Consider the following 15,095-nt stretch of genomic DNA (forward strand, 5'->3'; position numbering starts at 1 on the left):
GTCTTTTACGTGCACTCTCCATTTTATGGTATTAGAAACTGTAGAAACTGTAGAAACTGTTGGGATGCACATCACTCTCACTAATTCCATCATGAGTTGCAACAACTCTAATTTTCTTAAAAAATGATCAAAGAAAAATATAAATACATTTTATTTCTATTTTACAGCAAATACAAGATACCGACCTAAAATAAATAAAAGAAACTTTACAAGCATGTCACTTCCATTCATTGTCCATTTTGTAATGAAAATTAAAAAGATGAGATTTCTTCAAAACAAAATTTTCTCAATCTCCCAAACTATTTTTTTTACATATATTAATCATATCCCTAATTGAACTTTAATGTGGTGAAGGCACTACCAAACACCCTTTTTTAATTTCATTTTACATTTATTTATATATTTTTATTATCGAGTTACTTCATTCCTTCTACCCACGCTCTTCTGACCAGAGGATCCAATTGGTAACCCATGCTATGACAGATCCTTAGCTTGTATTCCTGTAGATCCAAAGCATGCGAATCCTGAAAATGTGGGTATTTCCGTGACTCATTGAACAAGGGTGCACACAAGTCATTGGGATCTATTGAATAAATATAAATGTCAGCCTGCATGACCAGGTTGAGGAAAATCTAGAGGTGGAGGTATGTGCTGAAATGGAGAGGAATGAAAGTTAGTCGCAGCAAGACAGAGTATATGTGTGTGAATGAGAGGAACTCAGGTGGAACAGTGAGGCTCCTGGGAGTGGAGATCAGGAAGTTGGAGGATTTCAGGCACTATGTTATAGAAGACTATAGGCCAGAATCAAAGGAAAGGAGTACAAGACAGTGTTCGACCAGCGACACTGTATGGACTACAAACAGTTACAATGACGAAAAGACAGGAGGCAGAGCTAGAGGTCGCAGAGATGAGGATGTTGAGGCTCTCTTTGGGAGTGACCAGGATGGATAGGATCATGAATGAGTCTATCAGAGGTACAGCAAATGTTAGATGTTTTGGAGAGAAGGTCAGAGAAGCCAGACTGAGATGGTTCAGTCATCTACAGAGGAGGGATAGTGAATATGTTGGTAGACAGAGGCTGGATTTGAAAATGCCAGGCAGGAGGTCTCGAGGAAGACAAAGAGAAGATTTATGGACGTAGTGAGAGAAAATATGACGGTAGTTGGTGTGAGAGAGGAGGATACAGAGAATAGGGCTTGATGGAGGAAGTTGATTGGCTGTGGCGACCCCTGAAGGAAAAAGCCAAGAGGAGAAGAAGAAGAAGAAGAAGAAGAAATGTCAGTCTGCGTGAAGTTGAAAACCTTTTTGACTCAAGTCTCATAGATTAAACACTTCAAAACAGCTCTTAGACAGCAATATCAACATGGATGACGTGTGGGGAAAAAAAAAGATTCAGTGCAGTCACTTCATGAAGCTGAGCCATATCTTTGCTTCCAATAAAAGATTATTTCCAGACTGCTCTGCTCCAGGTCAAAACCAATTCAAGCTTTTCAAATTCTGTCATGCATTTCATCTGAAACTCTTCAATGGCAAAGCTGGGAATTGCAGCGACAGTCTGCACACATAAGTGCTTGACCAATTAACAAAGAGACAAAGATCCTAGTCTGTTAGCTGCTCCTGTCTGCAAACACAGGCTGTACCTGTTTTTTTCTTTACCACGCACTTTGCTTCAGAGTCATTGACGTAAATAGAGTGAAAGGATGAAGGACCCTGTTTCAGTCACAACTTCAAGGTCATTATGTAACAGACAATCATGCAATCCAAATTAGCCATCATTAGGTTAAAACTCTGCATTTTGATAATTAACAAAAACGTAATCTTGCGAGTGTTGTCTCCATTTGTCAGGGGTCAGCTGAATTAAAATATCTTCAGGTACCTGTCAAATTTATGAAGAGCATTTGTGGGTGAAAAGAGGTGAAGAAATGCATTAAATTGGGCTGAAAGAGATGGGGAAAAGTGTTGGGGGTAAACTGTGATAAAGAGTACAGTGGCATTGAGGAAAAGACAGGGAGCAGAGCTAGAGCCGGCAGAGATGAAGATGTTGAGATTCTCTTTAGGAGTGACGAGGATGGATAGGATCAGACTGAAATGGTTTGGACATGTACCGAAGAGGGATAGTGAATATATTTGTGGCAGGGTGCTCAGGTTTGAACTGCTAGGCAGAGGGACTTGAGGAAGACCAAAGAGAAGATTTATGGATGGAGTGAAAGAGGACATGAAGTTAGAGAAGAAGATACAGAGAATGGGGTCTGTGGCAACCCCTGAAGGGAACAGCCTAATTTAAATGTTTCTGTATTTACTAAATTTCGCTGCAAGGAAAAATGTATAATCATTGGAAGCGGAGTTTCAAGCATCTGATATGAATTAATGAATGAACAATGACATTTCAATTTTGAAAAGTAAAATTAATTCCCAAAATGTTGAGTCCATCTGAGATTTTAAGAACAGATAAGACTAAGCTGCTGTATCTCTCACCTTAATATGAACAGTGTTCATGGAGAGACAAAGGAAATATTTCTGCAGCTTGTGGTGTTAAATAAGTCACAGTCACAAGAAACCAAAGGCAGATCCACAGGAGCAGAGAGAAGACAAGAAATATAATGCACGTGTTATATCAAAACGATAAGCGCTTGCATTATAATATATTCTTTCTAATCTATTTGATTTCTGTGCCATTGTGTCTGCAAAAGCAGGCAGCATGCAGTTTACGCTGTTGTACTTTTTGAATGTTGCACCCTTTAAACAGCAGGAGAATCATTGTGCTGTTGTATTTATGCCTGGGTTTCAAGGGTTAACGGCTCAGAAACTATTTAGTTTTACATATCTTTTGAGTTTAAAAGGAAAAAAAAATGAAATGGTCAGAAAAGAGACTCTGGTTCTCGTGTTGCGTTATGTTAAAAATAGGGCTCATGTTAAAAGATCTAAAAGGAGAGATTTTTCCATTTTCATGAATAGAGAAGCAAGGCTCTCACCTCTTCCCCAGCGTAAGCACCGTGCCAAGTCATTCCCTGTGCCCAGAGGGAGGATTGCAACCGGGGGGTGCCTGGCAAAGTTCGCCTTGTCTGCAAAAGCAAAGACGAGATATGCGTCACTTCATAATGTTGACCAAAAAATCTGAGTTACTGGACGTATTTAAAACATTTTAAATTGGGCTATGTAACTAACATTCACAGCTAGAGTTATATGTGTATACATACATATGTCTATGTATGTGTGTATATGTATGTATGTATGTATGTATGTATGTAGGTTTGTTTGTTGTTTGTATATGTGTGTGTTTGTGTGTGTGTGTGTGTTTGTGTGTGTGTGAGTGTGTATGTGCGTGTGTGTATGTATGACCTAAACCGATGTTGATAATCCTATATTTCAATGGAAGATCAGGCTTGGAATCTGCAACCTCACTTAAATGAAGAGGCACATTCCGAGATGTATGTTATTGAAAGCACATTTACAGATGCATATAAAAATAGGTGTCATCCTGTATGGAATGTATTGCACGGTAGAAAAGAAACAATTATAGGATGCAATAAGGCAAAAAAAAGGTTAATATGGTTAAACACAGCATTGCTGATCTCTTATTGTTTCCCTCTTTAAATTAACCTTTTGACATATTTGATGACCAAATTCTCCTGTGTCCCATTTTCACAGGCAACACATCATTTCTGATGCGAATGCCTGATGCAAATTGCACAACTTGCAATGCATTCAAAGCCATGTGCTTTCTTTTTATACAAAAACTGATGCACTTGGGCCACAGGGCTGGTGCATACAGCAGTTTTGAAGCATTTTGTAGAGCTTTGTCACTGATGTTCACTCACAGGCTGTGAAATCAGTTTTTATTTTAACCAAAAACCATTTGGAAAAATTACCAAATGAGGGAATTTTGAAAAACCAAAAGCTGCCTATATGACACATCTCCCTCTCTCCCCACCCTCAAAAGACTCAATCGACTGCTGGTACATTTATCTGGCTGGCCCATCTCGCCAGATGGACTTTGAGTGAAGACGGGCCTTGATGAAATCTCACTACAAAAAGACCCCCCTCCACACACACACACACACACACACACACACACACACACACACACATGCTCTACTTGATCAGATCAGAAACTGCAGTTATTCTCAAACCGGTTGTTTAATGTGAGCACAATCCCAACAAGCCAACAGCGATGAATGTAACTTTGGTTTGAGCTGTAAAAGAAGGGTGTCGTCAAACTTTTCACATGGATAGAAGAAGTTTAATGATGGAAGACGGATAAGATTATTCAGATTATATGGAAAGGAGCCGGATCTCGTTTGGCCTAAATAACCAAGATGAAGAGGACCCTGTGCTGGTATTTCTGAAAAACCAAAAATAGAGATGTTTTTAATTTTCGTAATGGATTCACAGCAGCATCAAAACCAAAAAAAGAAATATCTATAAGAAGTGAAATCATAACATGATGGTTGGAATATTTTAATGGAGTCTTTTTATGTGTTGGTACCGCAGTCGGCTCTGTACCTATGCAGTCCAGGATCCAGCCCACAGTACCGTCACCTCCACAAGCCAGAACTCGGAAATCAGGGACATCGTGAAAAAAATTTAGCCTATGAGGATACAAAAAACAGACGATTCAATGACAAAATGAATGCCAGGTAATTTGTTTTGTTAGGCACTCCAAGGTAACATAATTTGCAGGAGACAAAGTGTGCGATTTAATATTAGTTGAGAAAGACATTGACTAAACTGTGATGAATGACATCTACTTATAATGAGGAAGCAAGGTGGAGTGGGAGCTCAGTTTAAATGTTTGAAGTCAGAGATGCCCTGCACTTCAATGGGCCTTACACACAGGTGTCGACAATGGCTTTAACTCCCCACCATCCATTATGAGACCCTCAAGAACAGAGCAACAAGCCCCACTGACACCCACAGAAATGCTTGTGAATGCCATGATACAATAAAACGTGATATATAAAGTGAAATAAAAGTAGTCATATAATAAAGAATTTGTTTGTTACTTTTTGTCAACCAATGCCATTAAAACAAATTACAATATAACTTGATCCAATAAACATCTATTTCCACCCTGATTAAACCATTTGTCTAAGGTTAGTCTTTATTCAGTGTCATCAGCGGCACCTCCCTGAGCCAAACCACTATTATTATTATTGTTGTTGTTAGTATTATTATTATTATTATTACTATTATTGTCATTAATCTAATCAATATTATTATTATTATTATTATTATTATTATTATTATTAGTGGTGGTAGTAGTGGTCTCAACACCAATGACATAGAATAAATTATGCTTTAATAACGCCAATGGGTAGCTACGGCAACAAGGAAATACAGTATTTCCCGAACTGTGTATCCATCCAAACCAGAACCCATCAGTTTCATCAAAAGTGTAATTGTAATTCAGCCACCTAAACATGGCTGCTTGGTGCTGGGATTTACAGTATGTTATGACAGTTTATAAGTAAAACATGTGCATCATCAGAGCCAAATGGACAGTTAAATCAATCCCACATCCAAAACATTTTCTGTAACAGCTTAAATTACAGGAGCTAATTGCCTTTCCTAAACAAATTACTCTGAGGAAAAAGTCCTTCTCTTCTGCAAGCTTGTTGCCAGGGAGCCATGGTAACAGTTGAAAATCAACCTGCTTCATTGAAGAGAAACCCCACCCCCTCAATGAGGTGAAAGAATCTTCTTATCTTAGACACAAAGCGCATCCTGTGTCATACACTTGTTATAAGAATATATGGTTAAAATGAAGAAGAGCATCATACAGAAAGTCATAATTCATGGTTATAAAATTACCTTACAATCAGAAGGTCATATTTGCTGATTGAGAGACCACACTGAAAATGTTTCATGATAAATGTCATTAAGGAACAACAAATAAATGACGTCAGGCACTTCAACGCTAAAGTACTGCAGTTTTTGTCTGCGATGTACTGTATATCACAAAGATGAGATGTGGGTGAGTCATTGGATCATCTTATTATATAACACTTCATAGAGTGGCCTTGATGACAAAAAGGGAGAAAGACTGGAGGTAAAGAATAGAGGTGGGGAGGGGGTCTGCTTGGAGTGGGGTTCGACACGAAGTATTTCCTTTGCTATTTGCTTGGCAGGAGATGTTTCTGGGAATGGACAGTCAGCAATAATTCTAGATCAACCCTGTCACACACAGTAGTAGTGTGTACGCATTGACAGGGATTGAAAGACAAGCCTCCCCTCCCCCCACTAACCCTTGCAGCAGGTGTGTTTGACGTGGAGGGAGGATGAAGGCTAAAGATTCAGTCTGACAAATGACTAACAGCACACCTACAGCCTGGATACTTGGCTGTTCTCAAAGCCAGGATGTATTATTTAGCATGGATGGATGGATGGATGGATGGATGGATGGATGGATGGATGGATGGATGGATGGATGGATGGATGGCAAGAAAAATAGAACTCTGAAATATTTTTCTGTCATCTTAAGTTGTGATTTATTTTGTAAGAACCATCACGATTTTGTCATCATCCTCATCTATTGATTGCAAGAATAAACAACTTTCAGGCTGATGTTTTTCAAAGTGAACCCTTTACAGATCAAGTCCTGTTTAAATAAGGTACATCTGAGGTTGAAAGATGTTCTGGTGACATAAACAAATCAGGTACATCCACCTTACCTCACCATTGGTCCTCCCTGCTCCAAGCTATACACCTGCCTGGGGTTTAGTAGGTACCTGAATTTCCTCAGTACCCTGAAAACAGACAGAAAAAAGATGCATTTCATAATGCTGCAAATAATTAATGTTGTGAGAGATCTATACATAATCTTAGTTGGAATTGACAACAAATGTTATATCAGTCACTGTTTTGTTAACCTAGTTTTCACGCATCTGGGCTTTTGGACTGGTCCTGTACATATTTTTTTCAGCTGGGGATGACATAATTTGGCTGAAACAGCAGAGCCAGAGAGGAGCGAGGGGGCAGATCACATTGCTTGTGACTTGTCAAACAATTAACGCCCTGAAGTTGAAAAAATAAAATAAACACATTTTAGTAATAATCCAACACTAAACAAGATGAATATTTATAAAATGTCAAGGCATTCAACTAAATTGACATTAAACTAGAACAATGCTTACTGCAATGATAAATCAAGTGAGACTTGGTGTCATTCTCTCATACTTTTCAGGTTTTCTCCACCTTTTACTCAGGCAATGATTGCGCAGCCAAACACTGATAGATAAAAACTTAGTTCAAGTAGTTCACCAGTTAAACTTGTATAAAGTTGTCCAATGCAAGGCTCATTAACACTGCTGTAATTACAATGTAAAGTTGCTGAGAATGCTTTGGAGATTCTGTTCCAATATTCATTCACAAGTATATGTTTGAGGTTGTTACAAATGGTGTTACAATGAAGCGCATCACATTTTGTCCCTGTAGACATAAGGGAGTTGGGTAAAATACACTAATCAACATTTGATTGTCATTAAATTAACAACCCAACCTGATTTTCAGTGAAGCATTTGTATGAAGTGGTAAGTTTATAATTCAAGCTTTATATGTGTTCCTGTTTAGACAAGACAGAAGAAAAAAAGATAGTGATTTGGGTGTGGATATTTCACCCAGGTTTGTGCATTTTTTATCTCTGCATGAGTGCACTGGAACAAGTGTCAATTTATCCCACTTGCATTGTAAATAAATTCAAATGCTTTTGTTTGAAAGAGAAAGGAGCATAGTGTTTTAGTTTGCAGGCATTTAATCCTCTATGACCTCCGGACGCAGACATTGGCACATACTGTTTGCTGTATAGGTTATAAGCAATCCTAGAAACACGAACGCACATAAAAACACACCACAAACAGCTGGGGTTCTAAAACCTTATGAGCATGTAATACACACCCCAATACACACCCCAAATGATGGTGTGACCATGCCACTCTACAATGATCAATTAGGCATACAAAATGACTTGTGTGATAAGCAGGTGGTATGAAGACACTTTTTACACTTTTTATATATCTATTTAAAAAAAGGAACAGTGCTCCCGTTTGAAAAACAATGTTTTTTTCTGAGTGTTTCACAGAGTGACCAAAAAGTTCTGAAACGCTCCAATGGAACCATAAGTGACTTTCCATTATGTCCAATCTAGATAGATTGTGTGCTTAAAAGTATTTCTGCTGAAAGGATTGCACTGATTATTGCAGATCACAAAGCGGTCCTTTTACTGTGTGCACTGAAAATAAAACAGTTATGACTTCCTTTTTGCTCATGCATCGTAGTCAGTCAGAATCTGCTACATGGAGAAATGACAAGCAGATCCCTTTGTAACTTCTGCAACTGATTTGAAAAATCCGCATTTAGTGTCATTCTACCCTCCCATGATCATGAAATCACCACACTTACCGTTCCCCCTGTCTCCCTCCACTTTTTGGATTGACCAGGACCAGGAGAGGATGAATACCTGGTAAAGGGCTGATCTGGAGAAGGGAGGGGAAAAACAGATTCAGGCATTCTGCCAAGAGATATTTCCTTTTGACTAGCCATTGAGTAAATGGCATAGATCCCAGGTCAGGTTACCTGCAGGGCTTGGCTGTCTCCGGGAGAGAATTTGAAGATTTGATTGATGTCATCTGGGCTGGTGCTGGGTGGTGAGTCCCCCTCGCTACGCTTGATCACAGACTGGCGTTCCTGTAAGAGGAGGAAATCTGATGGACGTGTATGAACATAATTTAAAGCCAGGACTCTCATCTGATTTGTGTACACTACAGGATGCAAGGGGGGTGGAGGATGTCAAGTCTAACATCTCACAGCTGCATGAATTTTTAAATATGGTGCATGCGGATGATGTGCCCCGTGCATAGGATATGCATATACATCAGCTTATTTATGAGCCATTTGTGAAGGAAATGAAGACTTCAGATCATGATCCCTAAAAATAGAATCGTCACCGGGAGTGAGATTTCTGCAGGTGTTTAGCAGACTTCGGTCCAATATGACTTGTCAGCGGGAAGAAGCCAAATGGCGGCATATCATCCATTCAGACGTGAACCCCATTTACACCTGGTGATAATGTGCTTGTTTTCCAGCATACAAATGGGGCAAGAGGGACAAGTAGTGCAATGGATGGCTGTCATTTGTTGTGCAAGGGAAGACTTACGGGCAGTAAATAAGTGAGTGTCAAGAGAAAAGTGCGTAGCAGAGGCGTCAAACAACAGAAGTAAGTATAAATAGAAAATAATCACACAAAGACAGTATTGTATTTTCAAATAGGCGTTAAACTGTTTTTTAAGTTATCCAGTGTTATACCAATACTCCTTAGAGCTGGCAATAGACTATCTTGTTCATGCAAGAAATTGGCAACTTGGCAAGTTAGATTTTAATCATAACAACATGATTTTTAGGCGGGTCAGAGTCCACTTTGTGACCCCAGACAGCTTCCAGCTGACATAAGTGCAGCGATCCGTGACCTCTCATCTCAACTGTTTTCCTCACAGATGCAGCACAGAGGTCATATCATCATCAAGGTTGTGATGGCAACAGGCTGAGCAAGGCAACCCACGTGTGCTACTTGTCAAGGTCTTTGAGCTCTCTAAATGGTGAAAGCAGATTTTTCTGGCAATAACATCAGGCTGAAGCAGACCCGAAGCTGGATTTTATGAAGAGGGTTGTAGTTCTTTCACAAGTCTCTCATAGATATGTCATACATGCAATTTTTTTTAAAGGAGCAAATGATTTGATCCAGATACAGAGTCCATATTAACAGAAAAAAGCAATTTTTTTAAAAGTGAATATGCCGGTTATGCCATTTCAAATTATTCAGTCAAGGTGGTTCTAATGGAGGGATCTCTTTGGCTGTCAAACTGAAGGACTGTTACTCTCATGTTTAACCCTGTAGAAGGCTTAATAATACTCTTTTAAGTCTCTCATTTTCCTGCAGAGATGTAGTGTTTCACTTTCTGTGTGATCATATAATGCTCACCAAAAGAAATAAAAAATAATTCTTTGTCTCGGGGAGCTCCATGTAGTTTTCATTAAATGTGTGGGTTTTCTAAAAAAAAAACAACGAAGAGCAGTGGAAAGCACTCTCACCAAGACAGCGGGGCAGATGTAGGAGGGCAGCAGAGTGTGGTCCCTCAGGGCCCCCCCATCGCACTCTGGCTTCATATTAGATGCACACTTATTATGGAGCTACAGAGGATGAAAAAAATAGAAGCATGACATCTGAGGGTGGAAGACACACTCCTGGCTGCATGGGCATGAAAGTGTATTTAATGTCTTTGAACTGGTGCATGACATTAGCGTCATACTAATGGACAGGACATGGTCTGCCGGAGCTGAAACACTGGTGACATCTAGTGGACTTTCAAAGCACCGACCAGCAAGTCGACAGAAGACAAGACAACTGACAGCCACCGACAAATGTGGAAAAAGCATCCAAACATTACCCACTGCATATCCAAAAAAATCCCAATAATCATATTTTATGTTTTTTAGGATTTGTTTAATTATATGTGTTACATAGACAATATAAAAGTATTGAATCTTGGAATCCTTGAATCCTAGACATGTTTGCAGGCCGATATTTTCTGGATTGATGTCAATATAAAAGGTTGAAAAATGGTTAAAAAAAACATACAATAAGCTGCATGATAGTTGCACCATGTTTATTATTCTAATCTATTTTCATCCTCTGATTGGATGTATTTTGGAGCATCAATGACCAACTGGACTGGAATGTTTATTATTAATATTCACTCAATCATTATCTATACTGCTTATCCTTCAGTCCTTAGACTGAAGGTGGAGCGTATCTGTGTAGCCATTGGGTCACACAAAAACATCCATTCATACATCTGTGTAACTTAGGGTCCCAATTGACCCACAGCATAGTTTTGGACTGTGGGAGGAAACCCCATGCAGACACTGGGGAGAATCAAATCTCCTCAAGGAAAGGCCCCCTGTCAGAACCAGGAACCCTCCTGATGAAAGTCAGAAGCACTAACCACTGTGACATCTCTACCGGCCAGCCCGACCCAGTGGTTCTCATGGCTTTGCAGCTTCATATTTTTGACAGTCCACTCGCTCTCACACTGGGTGTCAGTGAAACTTTTGTGAGCCAAGTTTGCCTGGCTTGGCATTCATAGAGATGTCAAGGAGTGGGCGGCTGCTTTTGTGGCATGCCAGTGTGCCAAGGTTCAGCGGCACGTGAGGGCAGCCCTTGAGCCATCTCCAATTCAGGCCCGGCGTTTTGACCTCGCTGACGTCAACCTGGTGGGCCACTTTATCAGGGCTTTACACACCTGCTCACAATGGACAATCGAACCACCAGTTGGCCGGAGTTGGTCCTCCATGTCCTCCATGACTGCCAAAGGCTTTTCTGTCTTCTTGGGTCGCCCATTTCGGCACTCCGTTTGACATTACTTCAGACAGGGGTCCGCAGTTTGTGTCAGCGCTGGCAGGGTGTTTGGGGATGATGGTGCACCATATGACAGCGTACCACCCTCCAGCTAATGGCTTGTGCAAGTGGTTTCTAATGTCCCTCAAGGCAGTGTTGCAGGCCATGCTCTTGGGTGACAACTGGGTAGACCGTTTGCCATGGGTCATGCTGGAGCTGCATTCCGCCCCTAAGGACGACCTCAACCCTAACCCAGCCGCTACGAGTTCCAGGTGAATTTTTTTCCAGAGAGGTGTGCTCTCCCTCCCAGTCCATTCGCAGATCGTGCCACACCCCGAGTCTTGCATCTTCTGGGCCCCGTCCACCACTGTTTCCCGCAGTCTTTTGTGACCCGCAGAGCTCATTTCAGTTTGTTTCGTGTTCGTTAAGCATGTTAAGCGCTCTGCAGCCCCCATACAATGGGCCGTTTAGGGTACTTAAGGCAAGCCCTAAGAGTTTCGTGTTGGACATGGGCAGGCATAGGGATCGTGTCATGCTGGATCGGTTGAAGCCAGCACACAGGGCGGCAGGTTGAGTTGTGTCTCCTTTCCAGGTTCCCCGCCATGGTCACTCTCCATCCAGGCCTTCAGCAGCACCTCCACAGAGTCTGTACCCAGTGCCTCCTGCCGTCGTGACCGAAGGATGCCGCAGTCGTTTTGGCAGGCTGACCACGACTCCTGCAAGGGACTAGTTGTTTTTCCAGGGTCCTTTTTGGGTGTTCATGGGGGGGAAGGGGAAGACAGACACTAAAGGGGGTGCCTCTCATCCCACGGGAGCTGCTGGGGGCGTGGTCAAGGCGGGTATATATGGGTGGTCCTGGATGTTCAAGGTTGTTATTGGTTGTTTGTGTTTCTATATCAAAATATTAAACTTCTCCACATCTCCGCCATTGTTTCCTTGTCGAAACACCACAATACAATCATTCCATTACATTGGACACTTTTCCCAATTTTTCCAATGTACCTTTTTGGACTGTGACGGGAAACTGGAGAACGCGGAAGAAACATACACAGACACGAGGAGAACATACAAACTCCACATAGAGAGGTACTCTATCGAAATTGAGCCAGGGTCCTTCGTGCTGCGCTGCGGTGCCATTGTGGCTGTTGCAATTCATTTATTAAATACAGCCAGCAGCCTGAGTTTCCCCATGAGCATCATCAGACAATCACAGAGCCACATATACAGACATGCAATTGTTCAGTCTCTCATATGGACGGCAGGGCAATGAAGGGTCTGTGATGAATCTATTTTGCACATTTTTGGACTTAGGAGGAAAGTGGAGAACCCAAAGGATGCAAACTCTGAATCAAATCAAACTAGGAACCTTCTTGATGAGAGGCGGTAGCTCTTAACAACCATGTATAATTACTATTGTAATTAAGATTTGTATAAATTTGAAAGGTGTTTGTGGCCAAACAAGATTTCAAATCTTTTTTTTTTTTTTTGTTTTTTTATGTAGGGAAATCTTTTTGCTGTGACTCACCGTGATCTGGCACCAAACACAGTGAAGCCCGGTCAGGCCCTGGTAGCACTTGATGCTCCTGTGACAACGGTCACATTTGGTAGGAGAGTTGCCCTCAATCCATACATGCTGCATAGCCTGCAGCAGATGGGAGACAATCAAACCACTGTAAAATACATATCCATTTCTTAGCTGCTTTCAATCGACTTGTAGATTCTTACTAAAACCTCTCACAAAAAAAAAACCTTTTCTATTTTGCAGTTACACAGCAAATTTAGTTACTCACAGATTGTTTGATAGAGAAAGCCAAGTACAGATGGGAGACGTTGCACGTTATCAGTTTGGCAATACATATGAACCAGAGTTTTACTCACGTTGGTGTGCCGTCGGGACTTGGCATAGGTGCTGATGCAGGCAGCGATGTCTTTGGACACACAGCGTTCATGTACAGTGTACTTGCACACTGAGAACAACAGAAAGAAATATTTTCGGTATCCTCTGACATATTCCATATTACCCCTTCTACTGAGTTCACTTCATGGGCCCTCCCTTTGGTTATATGCAGGAAGTTACTTATTGATGTAGATTAAGCTATATAAAAATCACAACTGGTGTACAAATCCATCTCCATTGTCTTTACCTCGGCCGTAGAAAAACAACATTTGTAATATTGGAATTTTTATAATGGATCTTTACTTAACCACATATATCATTGAAAGGTTCATTAACTGTACTACCTGTGCATCACACACAGACTCAGGATATTTGTTTGATTAACCTTGACCCTGCAGGATACCAGAAAACCTGCAGAGAGCTAAAACAGGCATGAAAGGACCTAAAATACCTAATACAGAAATGAAAACCAGACACATCTGCCCCATGTGAAGGTCAAACTCAGGGTCTTCAGATTGAGACACTGCCTGTTACACCATCATGCTACAAAAATGCTAATGCATAAATGCCACTCATATCTTGCTTGTCAGTGAAAAGAGGAAATAACATTGAACCATCATCTTGAAAGCAAATGTAAAGCAAAAGCAGATGATGAAAACATAAACTTTTGAACAAGGTTTCTTTGGATGTATTTGACCTGATCTGCATATCATATCTTAAATGAATCATATAATAATAATTGAAAATTATTTGCACGTAATTTTCACACAGTAAATATGACATTATTTGTGTTCATGACCGAAATCTCCCACAAGGAAGATTTCAGTATCAAAGAACTTTATCATTAACATCTTTGGCTGATGACTGTTAAGTCATGGGAGGACCTCGCCTCTTCAACAGGCTGTTTAATTGTATTTCCATCCAGGAATAGAAACATGCAGCAAGTAAGAGTGGAGAGCCACCAGAGATAGTGAAGGCGATGAACGCTGCCAGACATCTGGACTTACAGGAACAGCAGAGGCCTTGCTTGCGTACTCCCAACAACATGGTGTGGCAGTAGTTACAGTAGGCTGGTTTGTTGAAGTGCTTGAGACGCCACACGTGCTGCCCATCTTCCTGCACATTCTGGGAGATGTAAAAGAGAAAAAGAAATCCGTATCAATCACATGACTTTTTGGATACATGAAATTGTTGGTGAGAAATTAAAGGTTTGTTATTTAAAACTAAAACTACTTTTTAAACATTTCTTGCCTATCTTGACACCAGGCACTTTGACCATAATGCATTTATTACATGACATTTCAAACTGGCCAATAATGCAGTGGTGGGCTGTCAGGGCCTGCAAGGCCTTCTCTGCTGGCCTAAAAAAATATCTGAATCACAAATGTTAATTATATTTTGTCCATGAATACATATCAAATAATTCCAGATGGTCTGTTCACTTCCTTTCATAGCTTTTCACCTGGTTGTGCCCCTTCCAGACATACATTTTCATATTAACCAATAACATATCAGCCATAATCTGTTGCCAGGCAGGTTCAAAGTTAAAGGAATCTGCCCGGGGGTGGGGGGGTGGGCGCGCACAATCAGTTCTGCAAGCCCTTTACGCAAATAATAAGTGTTCATGACGTTGTTGATTTAACCAATCACTTTTGAGTTGGTGAAATCAGAGCCTTCTAGCAGGCTACAGCAACATCAGCTATTCACGCCCTCTGATTGCATAGTCCGAGAGTGGACAAGTGTATTAGCGAGGAGAAGCGTACTAGCGAGCTGCGAACAGAAATATAGTTGTGTTTGTCAACCCACAAT

General features: G+C 40.8%; 1 protein-coding gene across 8 annotated transcripts in view; it reads right to left on the reverse strand.

Moving 5' to 3' along the window:
• dgkg (diacylglycerol kinase, gamma) overlaps positions 1-15,095 on the reverse strand; it is a 112,266-nt gene that overhangs the window by 67,318 nt on the left and 29,853 nt on the right. For 7 of the 8 annotated variants that reach the window (XR_015106009.1, XM_086144789.1, XM_086144787.1 and 4 more), the window contains 9 exons: positions 14,294-14,411; positions 13,268-13,356; positions 12,915-13,031; positions 10,084-10,182; positions 8,572-8,682; positions 8,398-8,471; positions 6,672-6,746; positions 4,504-4,589; positions 2,973-3,062 (listed from right to left, as the gene is read on the reverse strand). Coding sequence is in view for 7 of the 8 variants with exons in the window: in XM_086144789.1 (XP_086000915.1) it covers positions 2,973-3,062; positions 4,504-4,589; positions 6,672-6,746; positions 8,398-8,471; positions 8,572-8,682; positions 10,084-10,182; positions 12,915-13,031; positions 13,268-13,356; positions 14,294-14,411 (859 nt within the window). In the remaining variant the exon portion in view is untranslated. The remainder of the gene's footprint in view (positions 1-2,972; positions 3,063-4,503; positions 4,590-6,671; positions 6,747-8,397; positions 8,472-8,571; positions 8,683-10,083; positions 10,183-12,914; positions 13,032-13,267; positions 13,357-14,293; positions 14,412-15,095) is intronic. The other variant, XM_086144790.1, reaches the window with a different exon arrangement.

This window comes from Fistularia commersonii, chromosome 4 (genome assembly GCF_037954325.1).
Source record: "Fistularia commersonii isolate RoL2024-O1a breed Wild chromosome 4, RoL_Fcom_v1.0, whole genome shotgun sequence".
Lineage (NCBI taxonomy): Eukaryota > Metazoa > Chordata > Actinopteri > Syngnathiformes > Fistulariidae > Fistularia > Fistularia commersonii.